Here is a 17,095-nt window from a genome sequence, read left to right on the forward strand (position 1 = left end):
AACGTCCACCTTTAAAAGGCATTTAGGGGGCGATTCACAGAGCAGAGGATGCTGTCGAGTTTCCAGCCACTGGCCTTTCCATGCTTGTTCCTAACCCGAGCTTTTTATGGCCAGGGCTGCAAAGAACATTATTTTCCAAAAGAAAGGAAAAATAATCCAAGACCCACAGCACCCTGGAATATCATTCAAGAGCCCAAGCATGAGTGGACTGTGAGGTCATCAGAGTCAGAGCTGACAACAGGCACGGGCCTGGTGTGTCCTCAGTGGGAGGGGCAGTGCCACTGGTTGAGGGTCTGGCTTCCATGCGAAGGGTTGTGAGGTGGCCCACGAGCAGGTACACCCTTGCTGGTCTGTCATTAGCATATAAGGGACAGGAAGAGCAAACATTCATACAGAACCATGGTGCGGCTGCAGGCTTCTGCTTTCTTTAGTCTATGCCATTTCGCCCAACAGTCGCCAGATGTCAGGTTCTCGGCATAAGGCAGGAGCATCCCATGAGGACCTCAGCCACCTCAAAGCTCTCACCGTCCATCTCCCACTCAGTAAGACTGGTGCTCAGGGAGGCTAGGGAAACGGTCGGTGCTTACAACCGGCGCTGTGCCATCCTTAGCAGGACGCTTTGCTCATAGACTCTTGATCTTGACAGTGTCAGCCTAACAGGAGCTGACAGCATTTCTTGTGTGTCCCACATATGTCTTGGGATGCCGCTTGTCCCTTGAGGCATTGTGCCTCAGCAGATCCAGAGTCACCCCAGAACACCCCCACAACACACACACACACACACACACACACCCCAGGGGAATTTCAGGGCAGTCTCCTGTCCAGGAGGCTGGACATCATCTTCTGTACCCTGTTGCTCCTCATCCTTTGAGGCCCCACCCCAGATTTTTATGATGTCTGCATGCCTGTGATTACAAAAAAAATACTTTCTGCCGAAAGGGGGACGAATGAAAACTTCATAAGCAGATTTCCAGAGTTAGAGGATATAACCCTGGCTACAAAACAAAGCATGTGAATTCACACGCTGGAGCAGCCTGTGAGGAGAGGGGGCGGGGCACGGCCCCAGAGCAGAAGGGGAAGCAGCAGAGCAGGGGCATTGCTTCTCTGGCTCTGGCAGACAGACCTAGGGAAGCCGTTCGTCCTTCTTCTTGCTCTGTGTCTTCAAGTCAAGGATGATGACTCCTAGCCCCATTCTGGCTATCCCTGATGGGTTGCCATGACACAAGCCTAAGGGAGAAAGGGCCTTGGAGACACCTAAGGAAACTGAGGCCCAGGCTGATGATCTCCAGCTGTAACCTTCGTTCTATAACACCATGCTTGAGTGCAGACAACCGTCAGTGAGAGATGAGAAGTCTGGTTCCATCCAGGCTTTGAGGTCCTGACACTGGTTAGTGAGGTCTCCTGGGATGTCATCTGTGACGTCCACGTGACACTCGGTGCCACTCCAGATGTTGTCCCAGCTGCCCCAACAAAGCTGCCTAGCCGTGTCCCCAAGTCAGGCGTACACGAGCACATGGGACTCTCTGGCAAGTGGCAGCCACAGTGACTATTTCCTCCTCCTTCATCAGGGGGACAAGGGTGCCATCGGGATGCCTGGACGTGTGGTGAGTTGGCCCACATGTCCCTGCTTGGGCGGGGGGGGGGGGGGGAGCATGGCTTGCTTCTCCATGCTGGCTTATCCTCAGTACAAGGTAAGGTGCTACCCAGGGCAACTTCAGGAGGGCCAAGGAAAAGGAAGGGAAGACACATTATTCCAGTCTCCAGTCTGTATAAAACACCTTGTAGTTCACCTGCATACATGATTTCAGTTACTACAGTCAGATATTTCAAGAGAGACCGCATTTGACCAGCCTCTTAGGAAATAATTAAGCTTGTACTATTAAATACAAGTTATTGTTTTTAATCTCTTACTGTGCCAAGACACAGCAAACATAAGGTCTGGTGCGAACTAGTGTTTCTGTCATCTGCTGGGGTCTTGGAATGCATTCTTGGAGACACAGGGACTAAATTCTCTGCAGAATACTGGGCAACAGAGGAAAAAAGCAAGAAAGTCACTGGACACACGGGGATAGAGCGAGACCTAGGTATTCCAAGACACCAGCTGCCCCTGCAACCATCCTCAGAACAGCCACTCTCTGCCACGGTGTCCTCTGTGGATGGATGCTACACTCAGAAGTGCCAAAGACAGGGCTTGGTTCTAGGCTGTCCATCTAGGTCCCCATGAAAGTATATATAGTTAATATTTCCTTCGTGGAAAGTGAGGGACAAGCTCAGGGAAGATGAGAATGGTTGGTCAGCGTCATGAGAAGCCTGGATGCAGGCACTGAGTCCTGTCAGCCTCAGGATGAAGCTCTCCAGGGTCTAGAAAAACAGAAGTGTGAGGTGGTGAAGGGCATTTCTGCTTCAGGACATAGCCAGGACGTGGCCATAGTCAGGGCTGCACATCTCATCTGACTCCTAACTACACACCAGCCTCAGCTTTCTCCTCCAGCCTGCTCCCGCCTCCATCACTGCTGGCTTTGCCTGTGACTCTGTGATGTTATTGGTCTTAAGCATGACTGTGACATCTGTGTGTGAATTTGCATGGCTGGAGCTAGCATGGAGTTGGGGTACCCAAAGCTTAGGCAACTCTTGCTAGTACTGACATCACGCTGAGTATTAAACCAAACCAAAGAGCCTTCCCATATCAGCTCATTCAGTCCTCGAGAAAACTGCATGCTGAGAGGCATCATTTCTGCCCTTCTCTCCAGCCCCACGTCCCCGCCCCCCCCCCCCGTCCTCTAGTACTCCAGATGAGAAAGCCAAGGCTTAAAAGATAAATGTCTTTCTCAAGGTTATGTACTAAGAAATGATTAAGCGGCTACTCATGCACAGATAGCCAGGCTCCACATCTGGGCCCTGGATCCTGGTGGTTCACCCCTAATATCACAGCTGAAAGGAGGGTGTCCCAGAGGCCTGGAACATTCCAGAGTTCCGTTCAGGTCCTCCATGCAACCTGAGCCATGAGGGGCCGCCTCCATGGCGCTGGGGAGTCACCTTAGTCGATGCCATTTTGCCCAACATTTACCAGTAAATGGTATCTCATGGGGACCCCAGCAACCTTGAAGCTCTTGCCCACTGCTCCCTCACCCCCACCACACACACACACATGCAGTCAACAAAACTTGGTACCCAGGGAGAGTGGGTACAAACAGCATTTTCATTCTTCAGTATCATAAGACTACCAAGACCTATCAGAGTGTGGGAGTCCCGCCCCCTCCATGGAGTGCTCACACCACTTCTAGACCAGGACACCAGACATTTTGCCTGCCCCATGGTTCTGCTCCATCCGTCTCTACCCATTAGACACCGGGTCCGTGTGTGCTGTCACTGGATCCCATCCAGAGATGAGACATGACCCTTCCATCCTTCCGCAAGGCTTTGTGTTGCACGCACCTAGCAAGGCACTGCCTCTGCCCCAGCCTTAAAGATCCCATTTTATGGCTAAAGTCTACCCAGGAAGCGGGCGGAGCTGATCCTCTACCCAAGCCAACTGACTTATATGGTCCTTGCTCCTGTTAGGTAGGTGTTGGGAGCTTTTTCCCCTGGGTGCAGCAGCTGGCCTGCAGGAAGTCCTGCTGAGTGAAACATGTACTTCCGGCTACTCTTTCTCGCTCCTCCCCCACCAGAGCTTCCTGTGTGGTGGCAATGGGGTGAGGTAGGGGAGCCACCGGAAGCCTCCCACCTCCTGGGCAAATCTCCATCCCAACCACTTTGGAACTTCTCGCTGCTGGTGCTATTTTAAATGTGGGATGGCCCATTTGGCTGCTCGCTAGGGGTCCTGGCATAAACCACTTGATAAGGACCGGAGTGTCCAGTGACCAGTAGGTGTGAAATTCCTGGGTCATTCCAGCTATTCACCAGAGGTGGCACCACTGGCCTGTTGGGAGCTGGGTAGTTTGAAGCTGCCTGTCCATTGGCCACTGTGGTGACAAGGGACCCAAGACTAGGTATTCAGGTCTCTTTGTGTACTAGACTCAGCCTCCATCCTGGCAGAATTTGTATCTCCGGCTTCCTGCCACTGCTGCCATTTTTTGTAGTGCTGGTGATTGAACTTAGGAGGCGAGCATCCTACCACTGGGCTCAATCCCCTGCTCTCTCTAGACTTTATCTTTGATACAGGATCCCACCAAGTTGGCCCGAGCTGTCCTCGAACTCACTTTCTAGCTCAGACAGGCCTTGAACTTGTGTTCTTCCTGCTTCAGTTTCCAAGTAGTTGGGATTTCAAACCTGAGCCACTTAGGTCCAGTAGCCACCCCCACTCCCATCCCCCCCCTCCCCGCATGCCTACAGCTCCTGGGGTTCATGATCACAAGCCATTGGACCTTGGCTGCTCAGGGAGGTTTCCTGACTAGGTTGGGTCTCTCTCTCTCTGTCTCTCTCTGTGTCTTTCTGTCTCTCTCTCTCTCTCTCTCTCTCTCTCTCTCTCTCTCTCTCTCTCTCCCTGTGTGTGTGTGTCTCACTTGCTCACTCACTTGCTAGCTCACACGTGCACGCAGCACTTGGACAGGGTCCCCGTTTCCTCTCCTCGTGATGGAGAGCAGCTGGCCGTGCCTGCTGGCTGAGATGGCCGTCGCGTGCCTGCATCTGTGTTCTGTTGTGCTGTGTTTCTTATTTCACGGTGATTGCTTTTGCTCAGTTGCTGTGCCATTAACACGGATTCTTATGTCAGTGTCTGTCTCTCATCCTATTTTTTCTCTCCCCCCCTCTCCCCGCGACCCTCTCTACCCCACACCCTATGTTTCGTGGGGCTGCCTGCCCAGGGTGTCAAAGGTCAACCAGGCGAGAAGGTGAGTCCTTGCTGCCCCTCCACCTTCATCCCAACCTCATCTCTTACTGGGAGGCTTTCAGATTAACATCCTCCACACCCTGGTGTGGAGCCCTGGGATTCCTGGGCAGGGTCCCAGCTGTCCGGCTTCAGAGTGTCTGTCCTGACTTGCCTTCACCACATGATGGATGCCGCTGCTCTGATTCCTAGCTGTGAACTGTCACCCACCCCTGACAAGAGGAGACTGGCTTGTCACTGCTGTGTAACTGGGACTGCCCAGGGGGGACCCCAGAGTCACAGAGAGGGACCCTCCACCCGCCTGGGAAGCCAGAATCCCCGGAATGGAGGGAAGCATGAGGAGCAGGGGCCATCCTGAAAGAGCAGCCTGGTGGGTTCTGGAGATTTCAGAGTGTAACCTATCCAACCAGACCTGAAAGTAAGATCCAGGGAAGGACTAGGGTTTGTCGGATGTCCCCAGCTGTAACGTAGTAGGGACCAGAACCTGGGATTCCTGGTCCTTAGCTTTTCCTCCCTCCTCATAGACACTGGACATATCAGTGTTATGGGCCTCTTTTGTCTGCCTCTCACCTCCCTTTTTTTTTTTTAAGACAGAGTTTGATTTGTAGTTCAGGCTAGCCTAAAACTCCATGCATAGACTAAGCTGACCTGAAACTCATAACGTTCTTCCAACCTCCTGCCTCTGCCTGGAGGCATGAGACTCCCCCAACACACACACAGTTTCTGCAACAGAGTATTCTATCCCCAAAGTAAGAACAAATGCTAACAGTGATAGTTGCTCCAAGCCTCCGGCACACTCCAGCCTCAGGCACGCTGTGAGTGTTGTTTCTAATGACCCAGCTGACACTGACAGCCCTTCCCGGAAGCTTTACTAGTTCTCTGTATACAAGGCACAGAGAAGGAAAGTTGCATGCCATGGTCACACAGCTAGAAGGTGACAGAGCTGGAGAGCAACCCCGCGTGCTATGACTCCAAGGCTGAGGCTACTGACCATAGGACTGGCCGGTCTTCCAAATGGAATGAAACTATTGGTTCCATCCTATGGGCGTGAAACTGGCAAGGAGAGACATATCGCCTTCCTCAGACCACATGGTGCTTCTCAACACTTCCCAGTACTATCCCATGCAGTTTCCATATTCCATCTATATGATAGGTGTTCTTTTCCCTGCCATAGTTTAGGAAATGAACAGAGACATGAATTAGTTTGTCCCAAATCACACAGTTGCTAAGGAGCAGTGTTTCCCTTCAAACTGTGCATTTTGCCCTCAGCTACGTTCATCACTTGACAATGCTACACTTACTGGCTTTAAACCACCACTACCTGTATGTGAGGAAGGACATTTAAGACATTTAACCACGCAAGGGCTATAGAACATTCCAAGCTCCAGCTCTCGGGAGCATTGTGTGAACTCAGAAAGCTGCCATGATTTTAACTCAGGGCCCTGGGCTTTTTCATTCCCCTCCTGCCTTTGCTATGGGCTCCTGGTAGGGACCCTTACATGTGGGGACCCCTACACATATACACCCCGTGTTTACCCAGCTGGTTCAACCACCTGTGATAGCACTGAGGGCTACCAGCCAAGTAACTCGGGAACATGCTGTAGGGGCTGAGCATTGGGCTCAGCCTTCGTCCTTCTGGGACATTCTCTGGGACATCCAGCCTTTGGACTCAAGGCTGCTGGGCCCATACAGCCAGTGTTGTTGGTTCTGACCCTCTATTCTTGTAATTCCTATCTAACATTTGTAGGGTGTGCTGCTAGGTGAAATGGGTGGACTGTCACTGCTGAATGGCCTTTCCCTGTGTCTCCTGCCTGCCCCTCAGTGTCACGGACCCTGCTCTCCTTTCTGCACTTCCTGAGCCCATTGTCCTCCCCCGCCCATATCTGTTCATATTTGCTGCTTTGTACCTGCCCTTCTCGGCTCTAATCATCGTCTCTGGGTTCCCTTTGGTCTATGGGGTTGGCATCCCCTCTCCCGAATGCCAGCTCCCCCGTCCCTTTTTGCATCATTTTTCCACTACTCTCCACTCTGTCCACCCTTCCATACACCCTCTGTCTCCCTACAGGGTGCCCCTGGAGATGCGGGGATGTCCATCATCGGGCCTCGAGGCCCTCCTGTAAGTTGTTGCTATTCTTTTGGGGGATATGGAGGTTGGGAGAGTTAATGAAAAGAGCTTTTGGGGGGATGAGGGTGAGCTTTGACACTGGCCTCCGGGTGTGGCCATCTCACTCGGTGTGGTCAGCGCTGTTGGCCTTCAGGGTTGATGTTGATGTTAAAGAAAGTGGGCTGACTAATTATACCTAAACTGCTGCCTCCTGGAAGGGCTCCAGGGCCTAGCCTCTCACCGCAAGACTCCAGCAGCTGGGAGGCAGGAGAGGCGGTTGCTGTTGTTTACAGGAGGGAAAGGCGCTGCCTGCCCTGGGTGGGTGCCCCGGCTTTCTTTGGAACTAATCTCCCCTTCCCGAAATCAAGAGAAGATGATGGATGCAGTCCGAGTTCACTGATCCCAGGCTCCCACTCCTGGGTCTAATGAAGCCCCAACCCACCTTCCACACACCCTAAGCCTCCTCCTCAGTGTCAGTACCAGGTCCTGGGAGTTAACTAGCACCTGACTTTCCTCTGACATACTTCCTTAAGGACGGTCTGGCACGTGGGTGATGGATTCAGCAAACTATCACAACCATGGGAAGGAGGAGGAGTGGGGACCCAAGGTGCCCACTCACCAGTGTCAGCATAGTTTAGTACAGCCCGTCTGAAGAAGAAACAGGCACACAGGGGAGAAGGGGTTTAGCCAGGGCCTCCCTTTCCCTGATGAGGAGCCTGAGGAACCTGCCATATGACGAGGAAGCAGAGGGAGCAGGGAGCCAGGGAGCGCAGACAGTGAGGAGCGGGGTGGTTCCCAACCTTTCTAAGGTTGTGACCCTTTAGTCCATTTCCTCACAGAGCAGTGACCCCAACACACACACACCAACCATAAAATTGTTGCTGCTTCATAACTGTAACGTTGCTACTGTTCCGAATAGTAATGCAAATATCTGGTATGTAGGATATCTGTATGTCGCTCCCAAGGTAGTGGCCCGCTGGAGTAGAGGACTAGGAAGTCACAGTGACGGGCACTGATCACATGCTGAGCATTCAGAACAGGCAGGATGTGTCCTTTCCCCACATCCCAGCACGTCACAGGAGGAACGTGGGAATCTTGTGCCCACATCGATTACCAGGCTCGTAAATGATGGGCACAGTTTTGTCCCAAGAGCCCCTTCCAGCTAGAAGCGTTGCTGTGTAGAAAGGACGTTCGCCTTGAGGGGAAGATGATGGCCCTTACTGGTGCCTCCATTGGTTCTGTGACACTGTTATGCCCAGAGTCCCCTGACGCTGGCCACTGATCATCAGCCAGAAGGCCAAACTACCCTGAGTCCTTATCAGACACCAAGCTACCGCTCAACTGCCCCTGCAGCGCCAGCCTGTGGAAGCAGGAGATAGGCAGACAAGAAGTCTGCTTGACATTAAGAATTGAGATCAAGTAGGCAAGCCTTAGGTGGCACTTGGAGACATGGAGACAGGCGACTTTCCACTCCGTCAGGAAAGGCCCAGGATAAATACTGCTCACCACAACCCGCTTGCCATTCTTTTTCTTTTCTTTTTTCTTTCTTTTTTGTTTTGGTTTTTAAGACAGAATTTTTCTGTGTAGCCTTGGCTGTCCTGGAAGTCACTCTGTAGACCAGGCTGGCCTCGAACTCACAAGAGAGCCACCTGCCTCTGCCTCCCGAGTGCTGGGTTAAGGGTGTGCGGCACCACCGCCCTGGCTCCAGCCTTGCCATTCTTAAGGGCTGCCTGCCCATTCTCCTGGAGCCTGCTCAAGAGTCCCACAAAAAGGGGCCATCCAGGCACTTGAAGAAGGATGACTCCATTCCAGTGGCCCAAGGAGTGGGAATCTAGTGTCTGAGTGTCCTCATAGAAGCCGTATGAAATGGAGTGGGAGGCCAGACCCCAAGGTACTAGGCAGGTCATGGCCAAGCTAGGGATGACTGCATGTCAAGGGACCCATCCCCTCCATGGGCTCCCCAGTTGCTTTTTGGGGACCAGTGAGAAGGACCTGAGCTCCCATCCTCACCCACAAGGAGCTGCTCATACAGGTAGACATATCTACTGAGTGTCTGTCAGGAACGTAAAGCCCCCCAGGTTTGGGTAGAGGTTGGGATTCTAACTGCTTGCCATGCAGGCCTATGACAGCGATCTCGTTTGCCATGACAGCTCAGATAGTGGGAGCTGCAGCGGGGAGTAGTAGGGACATGGGGGAAGGGAACCGCTGGGCTTGGGCCAGTCCAGGAAGGAAAGGCTTTAGGAGGAAAAGATAGCGGAACAACACTCAAGGTCTTACAGAGTCCACCCAGGGAAGAAGGGTCAGGAGGGTGCCAAGCTCCTGAACTAAGAGGAGTACCTAGAAAAAGGACTGAATGGGAAAGCAAAGATGGGGCTGGAGAGGGCAGCCAGGACTTTGCGTAAAGGATTCTGTAAGAGTTTGGGAAATACATCCCAAGGCCGGCGGCGGGGGGGGGGGGGAAGGGGGGGGCTTTGGGTTGTGTTAAGTGGATGAGGTATACAATGGTGCACAGCAGACAGACATGGCCTCTCCCTGTGCTCAGTGGGAGCACATTGAATGGGAGTGGCCGTGAGTGCTGTCTAAATGCACTGGTCCAGGCTATATCTATATATCTATCTGACCATCCATTGTTATTATTGTGTATGCTTTAATATGTTAGACTAGTATTATATATTATTTATGTAAAACCAAATCAAAACAAAATAAGAATAACAACAAAATGCTAAGATGACAAACATGAAACCATAAACTATAGGAGCAAAATATGAACATGTTTTATAATTCCCAGTAAGAAGGCCTCTTCTTCAAACATGGCAGAAAACCCAAAAACCACAGGGAAAGTTTATCTGTCTAAACATGACAATTCTAGGTGAGCGATTCAACAACAATTGAAAGCAAACAATTCAAAGACAAAAGGTGAATTAGATAGCATCTGCAAGGAGCTGATCTTAACAAACAGCTTTACTCAGACCTGGTCAGAAAAGATAACAATGTAACAGAAAAGATTAGTTAAGCCAGGCATTAGGAAGTCTGTCATCCCAGCTACCCAGGAAGCTGAGACAGGAGGATCACTTGAGTCCAGAAGTTCAGAGCCAGCCTGGGCAACATAGATCCTGTCTCAAATATATTTGCTTGTTTATACCCTTTGCATAACACATGTTATATAAATAATATATAATACTAGTCTAACATATTAAAGCATACACCATAATAATACATTGCCTCAAACAGCCAGCTCCCCAGCCTGGAATCGGCATGACCAGAAAACACTGGAAGAGGCTGTAAGCTCAGCATAAATTGAGATGTAAATTACAGTCCAGTCCTAAGCCTCCTCAACTGCCTTCTTCGTGCCCAACCTCTCCAGGAAGCAGAGTCCCATTTCCATGTGGTCAATGACAGCATTCCTCCCCAGAGCCTTGAAAAAGCCCTGGTTAGTCCTGGACTTGGAGGGATGCGCACTGCCTACCGGAGCCAGCACTGTAATTAGCAGAGCGTGTGATTATGCCGGCCATGTAAATAACAGCTGAGATGTTATGAAGATGATTCTTGGAACCCTTCCCTCCTGACCTTTTCCTCCAGCCCCTCCGTGTCCAGAGCAGCTACAGAAAGTTTACGTTGGGAGGTTTCAGAGGTTGCATTGCAACAATTTCCAGGTTTCTCCTTAGGCCTATTCTTAGCAACTCTTATCCTTGAGAGGACAGAGGCCAGCGCCCTCTGACATATGAGTGGTGTTGCCGCTCGCTGGCCTTTGGACACGTGCCCCAAGTCCATCCTGAGACTGCAGCTGACTTCAGCTAGTCAGTTCTCTGTGGATCAGCACCCGACCCTGACATGGCAAGGGGTTCTATGCCACCTGGCCAGATGGGTGGCCTTCCTGTGCAGTGGCCTTTGAATATTTTTTGCACAGACCCAGGAAGGATCCAGGGATCCTGGAAATATTTCAGGGTCACAGCACATGAGTGCAGAAACACTGTCCCTGGGTTGAGATTTTGTTCTCAAAAACTGCTTCTTGATTAAGACCTCTGCGGGTCCCAAGACGCTGGGGAGGTGGCTCAATGAGTAGCGCTCGCCTTGTGAGCAGTGAGCACCTGAGGTCAGGTCTCCATCGCACACAGAAAAAGTCAGGCATTGTGGCACGTGTCAGTAACCACAGCACCAGAGACGGAGACAGGAAGATCCGTGGAACTCACTTACCAGCTGGTCTAGCCAAATCAGTGAATGCTGGTTTCAGCAAAGAGACACACTGTCCTTAAAACTGGTGGGAAGAACGATAAAGGAAGACATTTGACTTTGCACTGTGGCCTCTAGGCTCATACCTGCGTATACATGGACACACACACACATGAGCTTGTATACAGGCATACAATAAACACAAGCAGTCTGGCTGGCTTCTGGTACCCATCTGGTCAGCTTAATTCAACAAGTGCCCAATGGCGTAGCTTCTATTTCTAGAGGTGTTACAAGCAGAATTGGGGGTAGTTCTGTGACCTGATGAGCTTTCATTGGTTATTGCCATTCTAGGGATGGGGAAACTGAGACTTGGGGAGAGTTGGCATCACACAGTTGTTGATGATGGCTGGATTAGAACTCAGCCTCCCTCACCCAACAGTCCATACTTGCAAAGAGGCTCTGCCTTGCAAGCTGAGGGGCCCCCAAGCTGAGAACTGGCATGTGTTTCAGGAAAAGCAGGTGATCCACTATTCGAGGCAGACAGAGAGGCATAGAGGAGACAGGAAGGGAGGTAACCAGGTCACAGGGATGCAATGGGGGATGGCTTCATCTTTAAAAAACATATTGGCACACACCTTTAATTCCAGCACTTAGGAGACAGGGGCAGTGGATCTCTGAGTTTGAGGCCAGCCTGGTCTATATAGTGAATTCCAGGACAGCCAGGGTTACTTAGTGAGACTCTGTCTGAAAAAAAAAAAGCACAAATCAAATTTTTACTACATGTAGTGTGTGTTTGTACGCATGTGCGCTGACAATTTGTAGAAGTCAGTTTTCTCTTTCCACTCTGTGGGTCCCAGGGATTGTACTAAAGTCACCGGGATTTATGGCAAGTGTTTTGACCTGCTGGGCCATCTTGCTGGAACCCTGACTGATACGAGAGGCAGGGAAGTCCTTGCTGGATCCTGAGGAGAGGAGTGACCAGGCTTCAGGTTTCTCGGCTCTCTGGTACCCTTGACCTTCAGATTAGCCTCTCAGACCAGAAGCCACAGTTCTGTGTTTCTTGGGAATCCTGACTATTAGCCACTGGGCTGTGACCAGGAAACGCACAGCTGACTCTGTGGCACTCTGCACCTATAGAGAAATGAGCCCGGATGTCTCTCCTCCCCAAGAGACAGGGACAATCCAAAGATGGCCCAGCCGCTGGGAGAAGCCTGCAGAGAAGGAAGAATCTGACCCCTTCTAGTCTGAAAACAGTTTTGAAGGTTAATTTCTGCAGACTCCCAAGTCAGCCTTACATTGTAGCCATGAGCAATGCCTATAAATCAAGAAAATGGACTCGATTTTGGTTCAGGACTTCTGTGCAATTTGGAGTAAGCCCCACACTGTCCTGATTGCCCCATTGGTCTGTTGTCTATTTGCATGTCAAGGCTCAGGGGGCCCAAGCAGTGAGGAGTGTCCCTGGGGACTTCTAGAAGTAGGCCCAAAGGATGCTGGCTGCTTCCTTCCCTCCCCCCAGCTTGGTCCCTGCATGTGCCCTCCTGTCCTCTCCACCCTCCCATAGCCAGCTCATAGGTGATAACATGGAATCAGGGATGGGCACAGAGATGAGCCCTAAGGATAGGCTTGGCTCCTCCTCACTCATCCTCACTGCTCTGTTTTTCCCAGGGTCAGCCAGGCACTCGAGGCTTCCCTGGATTTCCGGTAAGTACAGAGAGCTAAGATTAGCAGAGATGGGTAGGTCCTGGGCCTGGTTGGGTTAAAGTGCATGCACCAAGATAATCCCTAAGGCCACGTTTCCCTTCTGATTCCTAGTCGCTAAGGACCTATTCTGTAACCTTTTATGGGCTGGTAGCTCAGGGCTGGGCTCCTGCTACAAGAAAGAACCGAGGTATCTATATAGATAGTGGTGGTCAGGCAGGAGCTGAGTGAATGAACTTCCAGCTGCTACATCCCATTTGATACCAGGATATGGGCAGATGGTGAGCCAGAGAAGTGAGCTGATTGGCCTCTGGTCAGGCACTGAAGAGAGGCCTACCAGGGAAGCAGCATTAGGGTGGCCATTGCAGTATCCTTTAACCCTTGCCCATGGAGCCTAAATAGGTTCTCAGGGGGCAGAATCAGGGGAGCCACTTGTCGGTGATGACCAATATTAGTTTTCAAGGAATGCACTATGCCCTGGCTGCCTCCTGGGTAGGAGACCTGGGAAACTTGGCCCTTGCATCAAACCTTTCTCTTTTCAGGGTCCCATTGGTCTTGATGGCAAGCCGGTAAGTGAATTCTTGGGGTAAGTAGACCCTTGAGCTGGGCTCTGTCCCTCTTCTGCCCAGCTCACTCACCTAGGGCTCCTGACTCTCCTACACCCCAGGAGATTGAAAGATATTTCCATAGAAAGAAAACTGGCTAAGGGGAAGAGGAGGGAGAACTATTTGCGTAAGTCACCTCTGCTCTCAATAGGCTACCGCAGGGCAAAGTCTCTGGTGGTCAGGCTGGATGCTCAGGGAGTGGAGCAAAAACCATCCATAGACTTTGGGGAGGCAAGGAGGCAGCAGGGACAGTAGAGAGGTGGAGTGGCACAGGCTGCTTCAGTACCACCAAAGTGCCAAGATGTCTCCTGTTCTCCTCAAAGTTGGAGTCCCCTCCAACTGAGGCTTCATGTGCATATACTCAGGTCCACCTCTGGTCACCTTAACCTTTTGTACTTGGTGTCTTGGTCCAAACATTCATAGCAACTGAGCTAGGTGATGGTGGCGCACGCCTTTAATCCCAGAACTCGGGAGGCAGAGGCAGGCGGATCTCTGTGAGTTCGAGACCATCCTGGTCTACAGAGCTAGTTCCAGGACAGGCTCCAAAGCCACAGAGAAACCCTGTCTCGAAAAACCAGAAAAAAAAATTCATAGCAACTGGAAGATGGCTGCCCCCTCAAAGCTCTCAGAATCCCCACAAGTGCATGCCCTGGGGGTGTAATAAACATTTAACTCTCCCTCAGATAGCTCGTGTCACCTCAGGTGGGGACCTGGTCACCTTCCTAGACAACCACATGTAGCCCAGAGGCTACAGTGGTCATGTCTACTCACCACAAGGCCAGTTATCCCCCTCTACCCCCGCACAGCTGCCCTGGGTGTATATAGTGGATGTAGCTGGGGTCCAGGGAAACACCCTCAGCTCTGTTCTTCTTTGAAGGGCAGCTAACTACTAACATAGCATGCAAAATGAAAGGGGAGACAGCCCTGCCCCTGGCCCAGTCAGCCTGCAGGTTGGGGTTTGGGCAGATGAGTGAATGACAGGTGGCATTAAGAACAAAAGCTAACAGGACCGCATAAGGAGGAACATACTGGAGCAGGCAGGGTGAGGGCTTCACTGTTTAAACCATGTACGTAAAATCCTTTTTCTTCCAGGGCCACCCAGGACCTAAAGGGGAGACGGTAAGACCCCTCACTTTCTTTCTTTCACAAGACAGGTGGGGGACCAGCCTGGTCTCACTCCCACAAAGGGACAAAGCATGCCTATCACAGTTACCCCCACCAGCTGGGTACACCCTTCACTTCCCTAGATCCTCACACCGTGCAGGGAGACATGGTAAGCCCTTTATCTCCTGCACTGGAGACATCCAGAGTGTCACCCTTGACCCGTGCCACATAACTTATCGGGTCAACTAGTAACTAGCTCACGTTCTGAGACTTCACAGTCTGAGCTTTTTCCAACACGCTAACATCAGCACCCTCGGGATGCTGTGCAGGGTGTTCCCTAGGAGATGGTGGCCCTTTGCTTTCCGACAATGGCTTCCCCTGAGCTGTCCCAGGACTCTCAAGTCCCACCACTGTGCACCTGCTCACAGTTTCCTAGTTTCAAGATAGAGCCAATTGTGAGTCTGAAGCAGGAGCCTTCTCTACATCTTGGCACACTGAGGCCACTCAGCCAGGTACCCAGAGGCCTAGAGACTGGCATTCAGGTGTTTCCCACTGGCCAGCATAGGTCTAACAGCAACCTCAGAAGCTCAGGCAAGGGTTCAAATTCAGAGCGTGTTGGACTGGAAATGGCTAGCCTTCCATGATCATACCCTGAGCCACCATGTCTGAACACTGTCATTCTCTTGGCGCTGGGAGGCAGTGATGATGCCAGCCCCTTCATCTTTGGCCCTGTGAGGAAGGGCAGAGCCTGCCCCAGAGGGGTCAGCCCACACATAGTCTGTCCTGTCCTCTTACCTATACATCAGCATGGGCCTCCTCAACCAGGGCATCAATGAGGTCTCCTGAAAGTCCATCAGACACTGAGCTCCACTTCTCCCTTGAACCGGACAATAAGGCGACCTTGACAGAAATACCAAGTCCTCTTGTACCTTCCAGGGAACTCAGAACATAAGGGTGTCCATCCCAGCTTGCTGTACACCACAAGCCTCTCAAAATGTAGTGTCTGCTCCACCCATGCCAGCCTGTTGTTGGTTGTTTTTTCACTCTTTGCTCTTTTGGGGGACCCACCACCCAGCTCCCAAATAAATCACACAGAGTCTTCTTATGACTTATGTATGTCCAGTCTTTTCTTGGCTTGTTTCTAGCCAGCTTTTCTTAAGTCATCCCATCTACATTTTTTAATAGGGCTTTTATCTCTATTCTGTATGCATTTCTTTGCTTCATACTCTGTGGCTTGCTGTGTATGTGGGTGACTGGCTCCTGGAGTTCTTTTCCTTTCTCTCCTAGATCTTTTCTTCCCAGATTTCTCCTCCTTTTTATTCTCTCTGCCTGCCAGCCCCGCCTGTCTTTTTTCCTGTCTTGCTATTGGCTGTTCAGCTCTTTATTAGACCAATCAGGTGTTTTAGACAGGCAAAGTAACACAGCTTTACAGAGTTACGCAAATGCAACATAAAGGAATACCATACATCTTTGCATCGTTAAAACAAATGTTCCGCCGCATAAACCAATGTAACACATCTTAAAATACTATTTCACAACACCAGACTTTCTGGTTCAGTGGCCAGGAGAGTAGGAAGCAGGCTGTATTGGAGTCTCCTGAGGCTCCCAGGTGTAGGACATAGAGTCCTTTGGAGTAAAATGCTCTGGCACCCAAACCTCCCATGCAGAGAGCCCTTAGGGTGTCAGTGGCTGGAGGAATGAGTGAAGGGGACAGGGAACAACTGGCCACACTTTCTGAGGCTTAGCATATAAGGCCATACAACCTTAGACAAGTTGAACCTAGGCAGTCCTGCCCTGTAGGACTTTGGAACAGTCTGAGAAGTGCCTAGGAGGCCGACATCTGTGTCAACCCAACCAGGCATGTGTCTACGACCTACCCACCCACTGACACATGTGTTTTCTTCCACAGGGCCTGGTGGGTCCCCGAGGACAACCGGTTGGTAGTTCCTCTTCCTTGTCCCCAGTAGGGAGGTTGGGGATCATGTGGCCTGGGATTTGAGCCCTGACACTGTCATTTCCTTCTCTTTGTAGGGCCCTCAGGGACAAAAGGGAGAAAAGGTAAGTGCAATTGAGGCTTCCTAGACCTTTACCAGGGCCAGAGCAGAAAGGGGTCAGAGAGGCCACTTCCAGATCTGAGTTTAAAAAAAACAAAAACAACTCTGGAGATACCTAGTATGTAAGAAAAAAACAATGACACCCCCACACTGTCAGTCTTGTGTCTGAAGACCTGCACACAGTTTGTTCCTGTCCACCTGCCATCCCCCAAGTTCCTGCACTCTATGACATGAACTTAGACCCCTGCTGGCCTAACTTTCTGGGCCTCCTGCATTGTCTGTCTTGTTCACTTTTTGACCAAGATTGGTAGGTTTATCCCTGGACAGTGATGCAAGATCCTGGCATTCTTGGCTTAGGGGAAATGTTCCTGGAATCCTGCCAGCCACTGCCATCATAAGGTCTGTTGGTCCCATCAGGGCTATTGAGTACTAACACAGGGCATGGACTGACAAATGAGCTGGACATAATTTCTAATCCTACCATCATGGTAGGTGGCATGTAGTGGGGTCCTGTCTCTGTACCCAGAGCTCTGGC

General features: G+C 51.1%; 1 protein-coding gene across 1 annotated transcript in view; it reads left to right on the forward strand.

Moving 5' to 3' along the window:
* The window catches only part of LOC142854492 (uncharacterized), an 80,091-nt gene that overhangs the window by 8,761 nt on the left and 54,235 nt on the right, over positions 1 to 17,095 (forward strand). The window contains exons 3-10 of the mRNA XM_075980150.1: positions 1,569 to 1,604; positions 4,803 to 4,829; positions 6,891 to 6,941; positions 12,765 to 12,800; positions 13,340 to 13,366; positions 14,495 to 14,521; positions 16,416 to 16,442; positions 16,538 to 16,564. Coding sequence (XP_075836265.1) covers positions 1,590 to 1,604; positions 4,803 to 4,829; positions 6,891 to 6,941; positions 12,765 to 12,800; positions 13,340 to 13,366; positions 14,495 to 14,521; positions 16,416 to 16,442; positions 16,538 to 16,564 — 237 coding nt within the window. The 5' untranslated portion in view covers positions 1,569 to 1,589. The remainder of the gene's footprint in view (positions 1 to 1,568; positions 1,605 to 4,802; positions 4,830 to 6,890; positions 6,942 to 12,764; positions 12,801 to 13,339; positions 13,367 to 14,494; positions 14,522 to 16,415; positions 16,443 to 16,537; positions 16,565 to 17,095) is intronic.

Source organism: Microtus pennsylvanicus, chromosome 7 (assembly GCF_037038515.1).
Source record: "Microtus pennsylvanicus isolate mMicPen1 chromosome 7, mMicPen1.hap1, whole genome shotgun sequence".
Classification (NCBI taxonomy): domain Eukaryota; kingdom Metazoa; phylum Chordata; class Mammalia; order Rodentia; family Cricetidae; genus Microtus; species Microtus pennsylvanicus.